The sequence below is a fragment of the Nelumbo lutea genome, chromosome 3 (genome assembly GCF_056320005.1).
Source record: "Nelumbo lutea isolate HS-2025 chromosome 3, American lotus-T2T, whole genome shotgun sequence".
Classification (NCBI taxonomy): Eukaryota; Viridiplantae; Streptophyta; class Magnoliopsida; order Proteales; family Nelumbonaceae; genus Nelumbo; species Nelumbo lutea.
Window position 1 is genome coordinate 42,625,714 of NC_142686.1, and position 14,786 is coordinate 42,640,499.

The window sequence follows — 14,786 nt, forward strand, 5'->3', positions numbered from 1 at the left end:
GTATTTTTATTTTTTGTTTTTATATATTTTTATTTTTTTATTATCAATCGAACACAGATTGCAAAATCCAAATGTGATTACATAAATATCTCATCCAAATATGTGATATATGGATTGAGTTGTGAAATTTCAAGTATCATTTACAATCCTACCTACTTGGTTAAACTCTTGTTTTTTTTGTAATGTTTCATCTTTTTGGTATATCTTTTTTTATTTTAAAAAATATAAGATTTAAATATAGGGAATTAAATGAGATGAAAAGTAGTAATTTAATTTACAATTTAAACCTCACAAATAAATGGGAACTAAATTCAAAATTGAGTATTTTAATCAAAAGAAAGTTCTACAATCTTATTCATGTTTTCAATAGAATTATAAATATATTCAAAATTTTCTATATATATATTTTTTGTATTTATATGCACAAAAATAATTTTGATGTATTATATTTACTTTTTATTTAATATGATAAATATAGGATATTATACATGTGCCTAAATTGCATGACCTACTACAATACGTACAACCCACAAAAGTAGGCCATGCCTGGCTTACACCTCTAGTTAATATTAGTGTAAAAGCACGTGATATGCCATGTACAAATAAAGAGTAAATATATAAATTAATATTATATAATTAAATTTAACTTTTATGACATACATTTGCTTTATAGGATATATATGTTTTTAAATGGCTTTTAATTGTATGGATCAACAATCTTTTTTTTTTTTTTATTAAAATCAAAGGTTTTTGTGTATTATCTTTTTTTTGGGGGGGGTGGGCGCTAAAATTGAATATTACCATTTGGTAGCCTATCAGGTTTGGTTAAATGGACCTAAAATCATGGTCGAGTGATGGATAAATTAGTTTGACCGGCCTGTTCAACGACGTTTTATATATATTGCTCCAGCCCAGATGGAGCTGACTAGTTGCTGACTTGTTGTATCTCGCCCCACACGCGTTCCAAAGCCTATATCAGCCGTGTATTGGGAACATCTCCCCAAGGCAAGTACGGGAGATGTTTTCAATGCACGCGCATGTGGGGCGCCAATCTGATCTCAATTGTGACTTGTAGATGAAATGAAGGTTTCATGTATCATCTCACTGTGTCAAGTGAACAAGGATGCAATGGTACTTCGTTGCCGCGCTTCTTACTATTCTCACCAGTTCTCAGGTCAGAAACGTTAGAAACCCTAATTTTATTCTTTGGTCATTATAGAAAACCTTTCATTCAATCGGGTCTCGCGTCCCTTCAAAGACTTCTTTCATGCTTATGAGCCCTACAGATTTCTCAAGAATTCTGCGAAATTATCGAAAGAATTTTTTTTAAATCTATCTTTTGGTTCAGTGTTTTAGTTAAATTGATGTTTAGAATCTGCTAGGCCAATGTATTTCCTCGATTTTAATCCAATTGAACAAATCAATGTTACTGGTGTTATTCGATTGGATCGGTCTATCTATGGGTTTTGGTGATAGTAACACGAATCCTTATTTCGGTGCAAAGCTAATGTAAATTAAGTTTTCCTGCAACAATAACCTGAGACGTTCTGACTCTTGAATTATTTTTCAGTTAGATCAATTGTACACCTAGAACTGAACGAGACACCGGCGGATTTCCCTCTTCTCTCTTAAAGAACATGACCACTGGTTAGCACCATACACTGATAAACTAGAGCATTAGATTTAAATCATCTTACCTTAAACATGATAATACAAACTATTCAATTACAGTTATTATCCTGGTTTAGTAAGAAGCACAAATGACAACTTGATTTGTAAAAGTGGTTCCCGAAAAGGTAATACCAGATGGAAAGGTTACCATTATGTTGTGGTAGGTTTCCTTTTTACCAAGGCAAATTTGAAGTTATACAGTGAAGTAGGAGGCAGCTAGGGGCATAGTTTTCAAGGCGCCAAGGCTAGGCTAGGCGATAGGGGGCGCCTTGTCGCCTAGTTGCCTAGGAGGTGGATTTTTTATGTAGAAAACATAGATCCTAGGGTAGTTCCCTAGGTATCATAACCATATTTCCTTAATAATTGTTCATAATTTTCATAAGAAAAGTATAGAGTTCATGTTAGGTATAGAAAATCAACATATTCATGAGAAGGAAAGGAAGGAAGAGAAAATTCAAAAAATATAATGGCCGAACCCTTATTTTTGTTATCGGAAAAGAAGAAAAGAAAATGTGTTGATTTGACAAAATTTTAAGTTCTTCCTTACTTATTGAGTCAGGTTTTTAAAGTCTTTAGGGGTTCAATACAGCATTTAGCAATGTTTATATTGATTAAACCCTAACAAATAATAAAATAATAAAAAGAAATTAGTATATAAGCACAAAATGAATATTTTAGTTTAATAGTGCCTATTTTATAATTATAATGCCAAAAAATAAAGAGTATCAAGTATTTTATAATACATAGTACAAACTGTTTGGCAATTAGGCGATGCAAGCCTCAAAGGGTGCCTTGTCACCTAGGCGTCACCTTGACAACTATGGCTAGGGGCTTCCCATCTACTACTAACTTGGAAATGAGTTGGAATGCCAGAATGTAATCTTCCACCATTGGCCTTGAGGGTCATTGACCAGAATTCTGTAGGATTTTTTACCCCTGTAATTTGTCAAGTACCTCTTGGTGCTAATAATGGAAAATTTAGGTGGTGGATTTTGGATTTTCCTTCTCCATCTGTGCCAGTTAGAAGAAGTGGTTTATTACACGTTGAAGGGGCTAGAAGAGATTGGGGTAGCCCAAAAAGGACATGGGTAGAAATAGTAAGAAATGATTTAAGCATTAATCATTTAACAGTGGTGTGGTATGGGTTTAAATAGAATGGATTGGCGAAACAGGATTCATGTAGTTGACCCCATATAGTTGGGATAAAGCATGGATAATGATGATGATTTTAGATTTTTCTTCCTTACCAATGACATGCCAACTATTGGTATATAACCTTTGTTTATGTGTCAGGGAATTCTGACAACACTTTCACAAAGCAATGGGGGATATAAGTATGATTATGCGACAGTTCCTTTTCTTGCTGAAGTTTTTAAGGTATTTCTAAATTTTGTGATCCTTTTCTATTATGTGGACAAAATTACAATATCTCTTTTACATGGCTTGTTTTCGCTTTTTCAGAGATCAATTGAAATGAATGATAAGGTTACTAAGTAGAAGATTTGTTCATTTAAGAAAAAACGAAAGTAAAATTTCCGCTTTAAACCACTTAGGTTCTTCTATAGCCATTGCTTTTCATTATTCATCTGACGCATACCATTTACTTTTAAACTACAGCTTCTGGTATCTAGTTTTCTCCTTTGGAGAGAGTGTCAGTCATCACCTCCTCCAAGAATGACTACAGAATGGAAAAGCATGCGCTTGTTCCCCATTCCTTCAATTATATACCTAATACACAACAATGTCCAATTTGCTACCCTAACTTATGTGGATACATCTACATACCAGATAATGGGTAATCTGAAGATTGTCACAACTGGGATATTATTCAGGTGCTTCCTTGATACTTGCGTAGATATGTCTTCTTATATTTATTCCTCGACTCTTAACACCTGATTGATCCAAGTATTTTTCATGTCCATGCTTTCTATTTGGACTTGATATTTACCAACCAGCAGATGATTTTATTTGATCTTTTAGGCTGTTCTTGAGGAGGAAGCTATCTACTCTACAGTGGATGGCCATTGTTCTATTAGCTGTTGGCACAACTACAAGCCAGGTATTAGTGAAGAACTTTCTGTTTATAATGGAAGTCAAGTTGTAGTGTACTATTTCATGTTTTGTGGGTCTGATCCTTCTACTGTTATGATTTGCCTGCTAGTTTATTAGCAAACTGTTTGAGTTGAATGAAAGGATGGGAAGAAGCAACCCTCCCTAGTCATGTGTCAATTGAAATGCATCATTTGATAGCATTCCTAGAAGTCCTTAGACAATCAGCCCAATGGCATAATATCATGTTAATTCAGTAAGATACTAATAAAAAAATGCAGTAAGATTTGTCTGTATCAATTTGCTGACAAACTGGAGCTCAAAGGCTACTAGCTTGTCCCAATCTTAAGTCTGAAGGCCCATGTGATGGTCTATGCATAAAGTCCACTCCCAGCTGGGTCAATTCACAGCTCCACATATATGAGTTTCTTTCCCAAAGAGAATCCTATCATTGCTTGTGGGTCAGATTCAGATTCAATGTACCTAATTCTGTTCAACTTAAGTATATAATTAGGATATCCTGAATCAAATTCACTAATTGGATTGGATTTGGCTGTTGCAAGTTATTAATAAAATCAATTGAAAGCCATTTGTATGAGGCCAGAGCAGACAACCATATAGAGAGAAGCTAGGTTCTTGGAATTAGAGCTTAGTGCCCCAATTATGTGTTTTCTCTTAGGCTCAAATTGATGAACTGAGCTTGAAAATGTTGAATCTGTGCTCTGAAATTGATATTACATGGATTTTCCTGTTTCATCCAAGGTTGCCTCATATCTTGAGAAAATCCAGTGTGATGTTTTTTTTTTTTTGAGAAAATCCAGTGTGATTTCTTGTGGCAAGGATGGAAGGAGTTAGAGTAGGGGTGTAAACGGCGTGAATTTGAATCGAATCAAACAGGATTTAAATTCAATTAAATAATTGGGTATTCAATTCAACTCAATTTCGATTGTTTAATTCTTTTAGAAAATTAATATATATTATTTATATAAAATGCATAAATATATACATTATTTATAAAATTTATATATTATATATATTATATATTATGTTTAGATGTCGAAGTGGCAGGGTGCCAACCAGCTGGTTGGTAAGGTCTCGTGCTGGTCGTAGTGGAGACTTTGGATCGAATCCTGCCTGCACCTGGGTTGGGGGATGGGCTACTCCCCGTTGTGTAGCCCTTCAGAAGATATAAAAAAAAAGATGTTTACCAAAGTGAATCAGGTCCTATTTGAATTCAATTCAACTTATCAAATCTTGAATTTGAACTTGGATTTTCAGATATTGTTTATACCCCCAAGGAAAAGTAGGCTCTTTTTAGCAAGTACTTTTAATATTTTAGCACTGAAGCTGGGAATTGGTGAAGGCATCAAGTGGCAGCAAAGTATGGCCTGCATTAGGTGGTAGGACCCTGGTCTGGCTAATTTTTCCTATATCTGTTCAATCTGGAAGAGGTTTAAAAAATCATTTGATGCCTTTATTTCTGTTATTTCTTATAAGGTGGGTGATGATTCTAGAACTCACTTTTGGCCGGATAAGTGATGTGATCAGAAGCCTTTAGAATCCATTTTTCCAAGTTTATTTACAATTGCTGAAGGCAAGGAGAGAGAAGTGGTGAGTTCCTATGAAGTGGAGAAACAAGATATTTTGGGTGTCTACCTTTCAAAGAAATCTTTATGATTTGGAGCTTGAGGAGGTGACAAAACTTCTGAAGTTACTCCAAAGGCATAGCCTGCAACTTGGTGAGTGTGATCATAGAATTTAGAAGTGGGAGAAAGATGGCATCGTTCTAGGAGGCTGATTAACTGAAGGAGTAATTTATTCCCTTGCAAAATGGTGTGGAATCCAATGGCCCTATGAAAAATTTTCTTCATGCTATATACTGCGTATCTGAACAAGTATCTTTCCAAGGAGAATCTATTAAACAGGGTGTGTTTATCCCTTCCTCATGCTGCTGTTTCTGTGACTGCAACTTGGAGTCTGCCGACCATCTCCTTGTCCACTATCTTTTAAGCTTAAAGACCTGGGCTTTCTTTCTTAATGCTCTGAATGCAAGTCATTTCTTCACTAGGTCTGTTGGGGAAGCTGGGGAGGGATCGTATTTAGGTGGTCTGAATAGACGAGCAAGTCTTCTTGGAAAGAAATTCCACATCCATTATTTGGAAAACACTTTTTTATACTTTATTTTTTGACATTATAGTTATAAAATAGGCACTATTAAACTATAATATTCATTTTGTGTGTTTATATACTAATTTTTTTTTATTATTTTCTTATTTGTTAGGACCTAATCAATACAAACATTGCTAAATGCTGTATTGAACCCTCAGACTTTAAAACCTGAACCAATAAGTAAGGAAGAACTTAAAATTTTCTTCTTTTCCTATAACAAAAGTAAGGGTTCAGCCCTTATATTTTTTAAATTTTCTTTTCGTTCTTTTTTTTCTTATCGTGAATATGTTGATTTTCTATACTTTTCTTATGAAAATTATGAATACTTATTAAGGAAATATGGTTATGGTACCTAGGGAACTACCCTAGGATCTATGTTTTCTATATAAAAAAATCCATCACCTAGGTGCCCGCCTAGGCGACTAGGTGACAAGGCGCCCCCCTGTCGCCTAGCCTCGCCTTGGTGCCTTGAAAACTATGCCCCTAGCTGCCTCCTACTTCACTGCATAACTTCAAATTTGCCTTGTTCAAATCAAGCTGTCATTTGTGCTTCTTACTATAACCAGGATAATAACTGTAATTGAATAGTTTGAATTATCATGTTTAAGGTAAGATGATTTAAATCTAATGCTCTAGTGTATCAGTGTATGGTGCTAACCAGTGGTCATGTTCTTTAAGAGAGAAGAGGGAAATCTGCCGGTTCTCGTTCAGTTCTAGGTGTACAATTGATCTAACTGAAAAATAATTCAAGAGTCAGAACATCTCAGGTTATTGTTGCAGGAAAACTTAATTTACATTAGCTTTGCACTGAAATAAGGATTCCTGTTATTATCACCAAAACCCATAGATAGACCGATCTAATCAAATAACACCAGTAACATTGATTTGTTCAATTGGATTAAAATCAAGGAAATACATTAGCCTAGCAGATTCTAAACATCAATTTAACTAAAACACTGAACCAAAAGATAGATTTAGAAAATTTCTTTCGATAATTTCGCGGAATTTTTGAGAAATCTGTAGGGTTCATAAGCATGAAAGAAGTCTTTGAAGGGACGCGAGACCCGATCGAATGAAAGATTTTTTATAATGACCATAGAATAAAATTAGGGTTTCTAAGGTTGTCCTTAGATTTGTTGGTGGAGTATTAGTAAATGTCTCAGATTCTTTTGCACTTGTTTTGCTGAAGAGATTTTTGGTTTTCAATTTTTGGCCCCTTTTTATGGATATACTTCACATTTCTCAAAAAAAAAAAAAAAGAAATGAAAAAGAGGGAAAAGGCTTTAGACAAATGCTCCACACTCTTTAGTGGGTTGATGTGTTAAAACCTCAACCCTAACCCAACCCAATCATGATATAGGTATTATTTTATTTGGATTGGAACTATAGCATTAAACTTACAAACATGTTCATAAATATGAATTGCCATCATTTAAGCATACGTGTTGTATGTGAAATTGATAAATAGAGAAGTTCTAAAGTTTCAACAAAACTTCACTATGTTTCATGTCGAGGGGGATGGCCTTGGCTATCCATAATGGAAAGAACAGAGGGTGAATAGCCTTGGCTATCCATAATGGGAAAAACGGCAAACATTACAAACCGATAAATCCTGTTTAGATTAGTAACCCCCAGAGCAAATTGTCCCATATAGCCCCTTGTTTTCCAATCCATCTGCTATACTGTTTGCTGCCTGAGTTTCCCAACTGAATCATATATTTAGCTGTCTCATCAGGGCTGTAACTTCCCTGAAAATATGCCTGTAAACCCACGACTCTACCTGATTGGTCTCTAGCCACCTGATTCCTACCTTAAAGTCTCCTTCAATGATGACATTAGTATATCTCAGGTCTCTTATCCTCTTAAGCCCTGTTAAAGCTGCCAATAACTCTGCTCTTGTGGAATCTCCTACACCAACTGGACCTGAGAACAATGTAATACATTGCCATAACTGCTTTACACGCCCACAACACCTGACAAGTGAGGGCCATGAGTGCTTTTGATGACCATATGCCATGACTTGTCCTCTTCAACATGGAAGTTCTACAACCATTTTCCAAGCAAAAAAGAATTCTTAACTACAAATTCCCTTGATCTAGTCCCCCTCTCTCCCACTCCTACATACAAACTTTCTAGCTAATCAAATGATCTCTTTTTGATTCTCCCAGTTCCCACAAGAAATCCCTCATGATCTTCTCTGACCTTTTAGCCACTGAGGAAGGAATCCTAAAAATAGGGAGGTGATATATGGGTAGATTGGATAAGGAAGATTTAATTATAGTGATTCTTCCCCCAAGAGATGTAATTCTTTTTCCACCTTCCAGCTTTTTAGTGAACTTATCTACCACCGGGTTCCAAAAATTCAAGTATCTAGGATTGTCCCCAAGAGGGACCCCAAGTATTTGAAAGGTCAATGAGAAGTTGTGCAACCCAGGATATCCACATAACTTTGCATCACACTGCCTTTCAGATTTAAGCCTGCTAAGGGATGGCAATTTCCACCCTACCCAGTGGGTACCCACCCTGTCGAGGCAGGTTTTTTGTTTGAAAAATGGATTTTGGGGAGGGATGGGTTTTGGGATTTTACAACCTGTACAGATATGGTATTAGGCTAAACACAACCTTCCCTGACCCATGCATTGAATTTACTAAAACACCCTTAGCACTTATAATATTAGATTTTGTTGTTGTAAGGCATGTGATTATTTACTGTGTGAATTTAATAGCATTTTGAATCTCATGTGAAAGATAATTTATAATTTGTTTTTTCTACATGTTTCAATCAAATAATTGGAAATTTTAATGTTTGTTCATGTTATTTTTCTTGTTTATTGCTTATATATAATATGCAATTAGATGCAGGTTTTGGACCTGACCTACACCTACCATCAAATGTGGGGGTGTAGGGTTGGGGAGGGTTTTGCATTTTCATGTGTGGGGGGAGGGTTTAGATTCTGAAAATCCAGCCCACTGCGAGTTTTGGGGAGGCAGGAGGGTCTAGAATTTACAAAACCCTCCCTGAACCTGTCCTGTTGCCATCCCTAGTCATCTGGCTTAGGAAATTTTGAGCAGATTCTTTTAGTTTGTGCTATGCATTGGACTATTAGGTGTTGATGTAAAGGAAATCTTATAGGCTAAAATTTGGGTCCTATAGATGATTGTGGGCATTCAGAATTTTTTCTTTCCTTTTCTTGGTTACTTAATGTTGTATTCAGATTTAAATATGATGACTTAAGTGGCTAAGATACTTTGACTAAGCCTCTGCAGATTTGCCTCGTCAGAGGAAAGATCATTAGATGCAAACTAGTAAAAGGAAGAACTGTTTTCTGCTTTAAATATCTTGCTGTTTTCAGAAGGAAGTTCTTAATAATGAATGACTTCTTGTCATACGTGTCATTTACTTGGCCATTTTCATTATAGTTGTAACACCTCTTCTCTTTCTCATTGATGCAGGTTAAAGGTTGTGGAGAGGCTTCATGTGACTCACTTTTCTCAGCACCAATCCAGGGGTACATGTTGGGAGTTCTCTCTGCTTGTCTTTCAGCATTAGCAGGTGTTTATACAGAATTTTTGATGAAGAAGAACAACGATAGCCTATACTGGCAGAATGTACAACTGTATACGTATGTATTCTTTCTTTGCAATTATATTTGTAGGTATCTTTCTCTGGATTCAGAATCTAATGGTGTTTGTTTTTCAGGAGTAGCATGAGATTCCAATCATTCCATTTTTCTATTATAAGGGAAAATAAGGAAAAATTAGTCATTCTAAACAAGAAAAGCATTAGTTACACATCTCGCTTGCAAATACTTCAACTTTTTAAAATACACTATTTTTATTGAACCAAAAAATTATAAAAAGGAAAATAAATCATGCATTTGGATAAAGAACAAAGTAAAAGTAAAACATGTAAAAGGAAAAAAAAAAGAAAAATGTCATTGGAAATATTGTGGAAAAATAAAAGGAAGAGAAGAAGAAATGAAGAGGGAGATAAAAGAAATACTTCCGTATTGATAATTTGTTGATGAAACATGTTGAGCATACAACTTAAATAAGAAAAGATAGGAGAGACAAACTCCTTGGATCTCGCTCAATTACTCCTAGAATCTCTCTCAATTAGGGATTGATTAAATCTTTCCCTTAATCCTAGGATATGACTTTCCTAATTTTATTCAAATATAATCTTTCCTAAATTTATTCAAATTTGTAATCAATCAAGTCAAATTTCTCTAAATTTGCAGCAAATCATATCTTTCTTAATTTGCCGCAAATCATATCTTGTCGACACTCCCCCTCAAGTTGGTGCAAAGATATGTATCATGCCCAACTTGCTAACTTGAAGTTCAAATGGCAGTCTCAACAAGCCCTTAGTCAAAACATCTACAACTTTCTGAGTGGTTGGTACAAACGAAGTGCAATTTATTCCTTCTTCAAGTTTCTCCTTTATAAAGTGTCTGTCAATCTCAACATGTTTAGTCCTGTCATGTAGAACTGGATTATGAGCAATGCTGATAGCTGCCTTGTTATCACAATACAGTTTCATAGGAAAACTCACTGGTCTCTTAAGATATGCTAGCACCCTTTTTAGCCAAAGAACCTCACACACTCCTTGAGCCATTGATCTGAATTCAGCCTCAGTACACTTTGCTTCATGCTTCTCCAAGTAACTAAATTGCCTCAAAGAAATGTGCAGTACCCCGAAGTTGACCTTCTATCAGTGATTGAGCCTGCCCAATCTGCATCTGTATACACTTCAACCCCTCTCTTCTCGTTTTTCTTGAAGAAGAGTCATTTTCCTGGTGTGCCTTTTAGATACTTAAGAATTCGATACACAACTTCAAGATGTTCTTCGTACGAGGAGTGCATAAATTGACTCACCATGCTCACAGCGAAGGCAATGTCAGGACGTATATGTGACAAGTAAATCAATCTTCCTACCAGCCTTTGGTATCTACCTGCATCTATTGGAACCCCATCTTTAACTTCTCCGAGTTTAGCCTTAACTTCTATCGGAGTGTCTGAAGGTTTGCATCCACTCATTCTAGTTTCTTTCAAAAGGTCTATAATATATTTTCATTGCAAAACCACAATGCCCTTCTTTGGTGTAGCCACTTTCATTCCAAGAAAGTACCTTAGCTGGCCTAAGTCTTTAATCTCGAATTCCTTGGCTAAGCTCTACTTTAGTTTGCTCATCTCTTCAATATCATCTCCAGTCAAGATTATGTCATCAACATAGACAATCAGAACCGATACCTTGTCTTCGGTGGATCTTTTTGTGAAAAGAGTATGATCAGATTGTCCTTGACTATATCCTTGACTTTTAACGAACCTTGTGAATCTTTCAAACCAGGCTCTGGGAGACTGTTTAAGTCCATATAGAGACTTTTTTAGCTTGCATACCTTAGTTCCAAACTTCTCAGTGAAACCAAGTGGAAGCTCCATATATACTTCTTCTTCCAAGTCTCCATTCAAAAAGGCATTCTTCACACCCAGCTGATTCAGTGGCCAATCAAGGTTAGTTGCAACAGATAAGAGTACTTGAACTGTATTTAGTTTTGCCATTGGAGAAAAGGTCTCAGAGTAGTCCACTCCATACGTCTAAGTAAAGCCTTTAGTTACTAGGCGAGTCTTATATCTCTCCAAGGATCCATCTGAGTTGTACTTCAAAGTGAACACCCATTTACAATCAACAAGTCTTTCCATTCGGTAGATCCATTTTCTCCCAAGTAGCATTCTTTTCCAAAGCTCTCATCTCCTCAAAAACTTCTTTCCACTCAGGAACATTTAGAGCCTCCTGGATACTGTTAGGAATGGAAACACTGGACACTTGTGAAATAAAGACACAATATGAAGGTGAAATATTTTTGTAAGATACAAAATTTGACAGATGATGTTTTGTACAAGACCTAACACCTTTCCTAAGAGCAGTGGGAAGATCAAGCTGACTAGAAGAATTAAATTTACATGGAGGAATATTTTCAGGTGTTTTTGGTGAATTATCATGAATTTTATGATCCATCCTCAGATCAGATTCTTGTTGATGCTGTGGAATAGTGCTGCTCCTTTTCAATGCTAGATGTTCCCTTGAATATACAAGGCCTTTATAAGGTTTTGCACACATCTCTGTTGTTTCAACTTTATTTTGAGATGGCATCACCGAAGGTTGTTCATTTTCAATATTTAATTCATTTGTTTCCACTAATTTTGTATTTTCTGCCTTACTTTCTTTTGGTGACTGGTTGTGAGGAACATCATTATGGACAAATTCAAACATTAAATCAGAACCAACTAAAAGACCATCTTCACTAGTGTTGCTCTCCCCTTGAAGATGGGAGTGTCTGTAGTAGGAGGTTCCTTCAAATAATGTGACATCCATAGTCACAAACATCATTTTCAAAACTGGATCAAAGCATTTGTAACCTCTCTGATTAGTGGGATGGCCTACAAAAATACATTTATGTGCTTTTGGATCAAGTTTTGAACGTTTAGGATCATGGTTATGAACAAAGGCCACATTTCCAAAAATTTTTAAGGGAATGTTTGTCACTAGCCGAGAGTTTGGAAAACAATCAGTGAAAACCTGTATGGGTGTTTTAAAATCGAAAATTTGTGTAGGCAGTCTATTAGTCAAATAAGTGGTTGTTAAAACGACTTCTCCCCAAAGATACTTAGGAACCTTAGTTTGAAAACTTAGGGCTCTAGCTACTTCAAGGAAATGTTTGTTTTTCCTTTCAGCCACCCCATTTTGTTGAGGTGTCTTATTACACGAACTTTGGTGTACATTTCCTTTCTTAGCAAAATAATTCCCTAATACATTGTTAAAAAATTCCTTTCCATTATCTCGTCGAAAAATTTTAATCTGAGTCTGAAATTGTGTTTTAACCATGTTATAGAAAGTTTTAAACACAGTTTCAGCATCTGATTTCTCTTTTAAAAGGAAAACCCAAGTGACCCTAGTATGATCATCAATAAAAGTAATGAACCAACGCTTTACAGAAAGAGTTGTTACTCTAGAAGGACCCCAAACATCACTGTGAATCATGGTAAATGGTTTTGATTTTTTATATGGTTGGGATGGAAAAACAACACGATGATGTTTTGCTAATTCACAAGATTCACACTTAAAACACGAATGGTTTTTATTCATGAATAACTTGGGAAATAGATGCTTTAAATATTGAAAGCTAGGATGTCCTAACCGATAATGCCATAACAAAACTTCATTGTCACTAGAAACCAAGATAGAGCTGAAACAAGTCTGTCGGTCTTGCGTTTGAAAGGTTGATCATTTATTAAAGAGGTAGAAGCCACCATCCAGTTTAGCACCCCCAATCATCTTCCCCGAGGTTAAATCCTGAAATTCACAACCAGAAGACCAAAAATTAACCCAACAATTATGATCAAGGGTTAGTTTGCTGACAAATAAGAGATTGTATGATAGGTTAGGAACATGTAGAACATCTTTATGATTTAGAGAAGGAGAAATAGATACAGTTCATTTTCCAGCAACAGTAGCAAAGGAACCATCCGCAATTTTAACCATTTGATTCCCTGCACAGGGTGTATATGAAGAGAAGAATTGTGAAGTGCCGGTCATATGATCAGTGGCACCTGATCTCTGATCTAATATCCAAGAGCCATTAGATTTGGTACAAGCAATGGCTGCACTAAAAAAATTACCTGACTGGACTAGAGAGCATGATGGGTTAGAGTTTCTTAACGATTGAGATTGAAACATTTTATATAAGTGCTCTATTTGTTCTTTTGTGAAAGGAAGAGACTCCGAGGATGAATTGCTGCCTTGGATCCTAATTGCTTACTTGAAGTGCACGGACATCTCCCCCCTGACTTGTTGTCACTGTCTGATTTTTTCTTCCAACCTGCTGGTTTCCCGTGCAGCTTCCAGCATATTTCTCGAGTATGCCACGACTTTTTACAATGATCACACCAAGGTCTTTGCTTTCCACCTCGTTTATCTCCGTCTGCGTCTGCACCTCGGGCCACAAGAGCGGACCTTCATTCTCAATTTTTGTTTCATTAGCATTCTTCAACATCACTTGCCGCCGTGTTTCTTCTCTATGCACTTCTGAAAAAACTTCTCTTATAGTAGGCAAGGGCTTTCGCCCTAAGATACGTCCCTGAACCTCATCGAGTTCTTTATTCAAAGTAGCCAAGAAGACAAAGACTCAGCCTCTTTCTATCTTCTTTTTGTACCGAGCACTGTCACTCGGACTTTCCCATTCTTCAAATAAATCCAGCTCCTGCCAAACAACCATCATCTCATTATAATAAACAGTTACATCATGCTTACCTTGCTGCATCTTCCACATTCGGGTATTCAGTTCGAACAGTTGTGAATGATTGTCCAGATCTGAATAGGTTTCCCTAACAGCTCCCCACACATCATGAGCAGTTGGCAGGAACATGAATGGTTTTCCAACCACAGGATCCATAGAGTTGATCAGCCAGGCGGTAACCATAGAGTCTTCAGAACGCCACTGCTTGCACTTTGGATCATCAGTGGCTGGCGGTTTTACTTCGCCATTCAAATAACCGAGTTTCCCTTTGTTGTTGATCACCAACCGCACGGACTGAGACCACTCAAGATAATTCTTTCCATTCAATTTGTGAATGGTAATCTGAAGAGAATTATCAGAGAGAGAAATGGCCGCTGACTGAATACCTCCCTCCAAAGATGTCACACCACTGGTAGTATCCGAAGAGGTTGAACCAGAGCCAACCATGGTGGCCTTAAAATTCATGATCGGACCCTAAAGCTCTGATACCATGTGGTAAAATAAGAGGAAGAGAAGAAGAAATGAAGAGGGAGAGAAAAGAAATACTTCTGTATTGATAGTGTGTTGATGAAACATGTTGAGCATACTACTTAAATAAGA

General features: G+C 36.3%; 1 protein-coding gene across 16 annotated transcripts in view; it reads left to right on the top strand.

Moving 5' to 3' along the window:
* Positions 1 to 773: 773 nt before the first annotated feature.
* LOC148864530 (CMP-sialic acid transporter 1-like) overlaps positions 774 to 14,786 on the top strand; it is a 66,161-nt gene continuing 52,148 nt past the window's right edge. For 6 of the 16 annotated variants that reach the window (XM_088977251.1, XM_088977255.1, XM_088977252.1 and 3 more), the window contains exons 1-6: positions 932 to 1,174; positions 1,571 to 1,647; positions 2,965 to 3,048; positions 3,289 to 3,503; positions 3,652 to 3,730; positions 9,343 to 9,512. In XM_088977251.1, coding sequence (XP_088833377.1) covers positions 3,346 to 3,503; positions 3,652 to 3,730; positions 9,343 to 9,512 — 407 coding nt within the window. In that variant the 5' untranslated portion in view covers positions 932 to 1,174; positions 1,571 to 1,647; positions 2,965 to 3,048; positions 3,289 to 3,345. Of the gene's footprint in view, positions 1,175 to 1,570; positions 1,648 to 2,964; positions 3,049 to 3,288; positions 3,504 to 3,651; positions 3,731 to 9,342; positions 9,513 to 14,786 lie in introns of all 16 variants that reach the window. The other 10 variants (XM_088977246.1, XM_088977244.1, XM_088977245.1 and 7 more) reach the window with 6 other exon arrangements.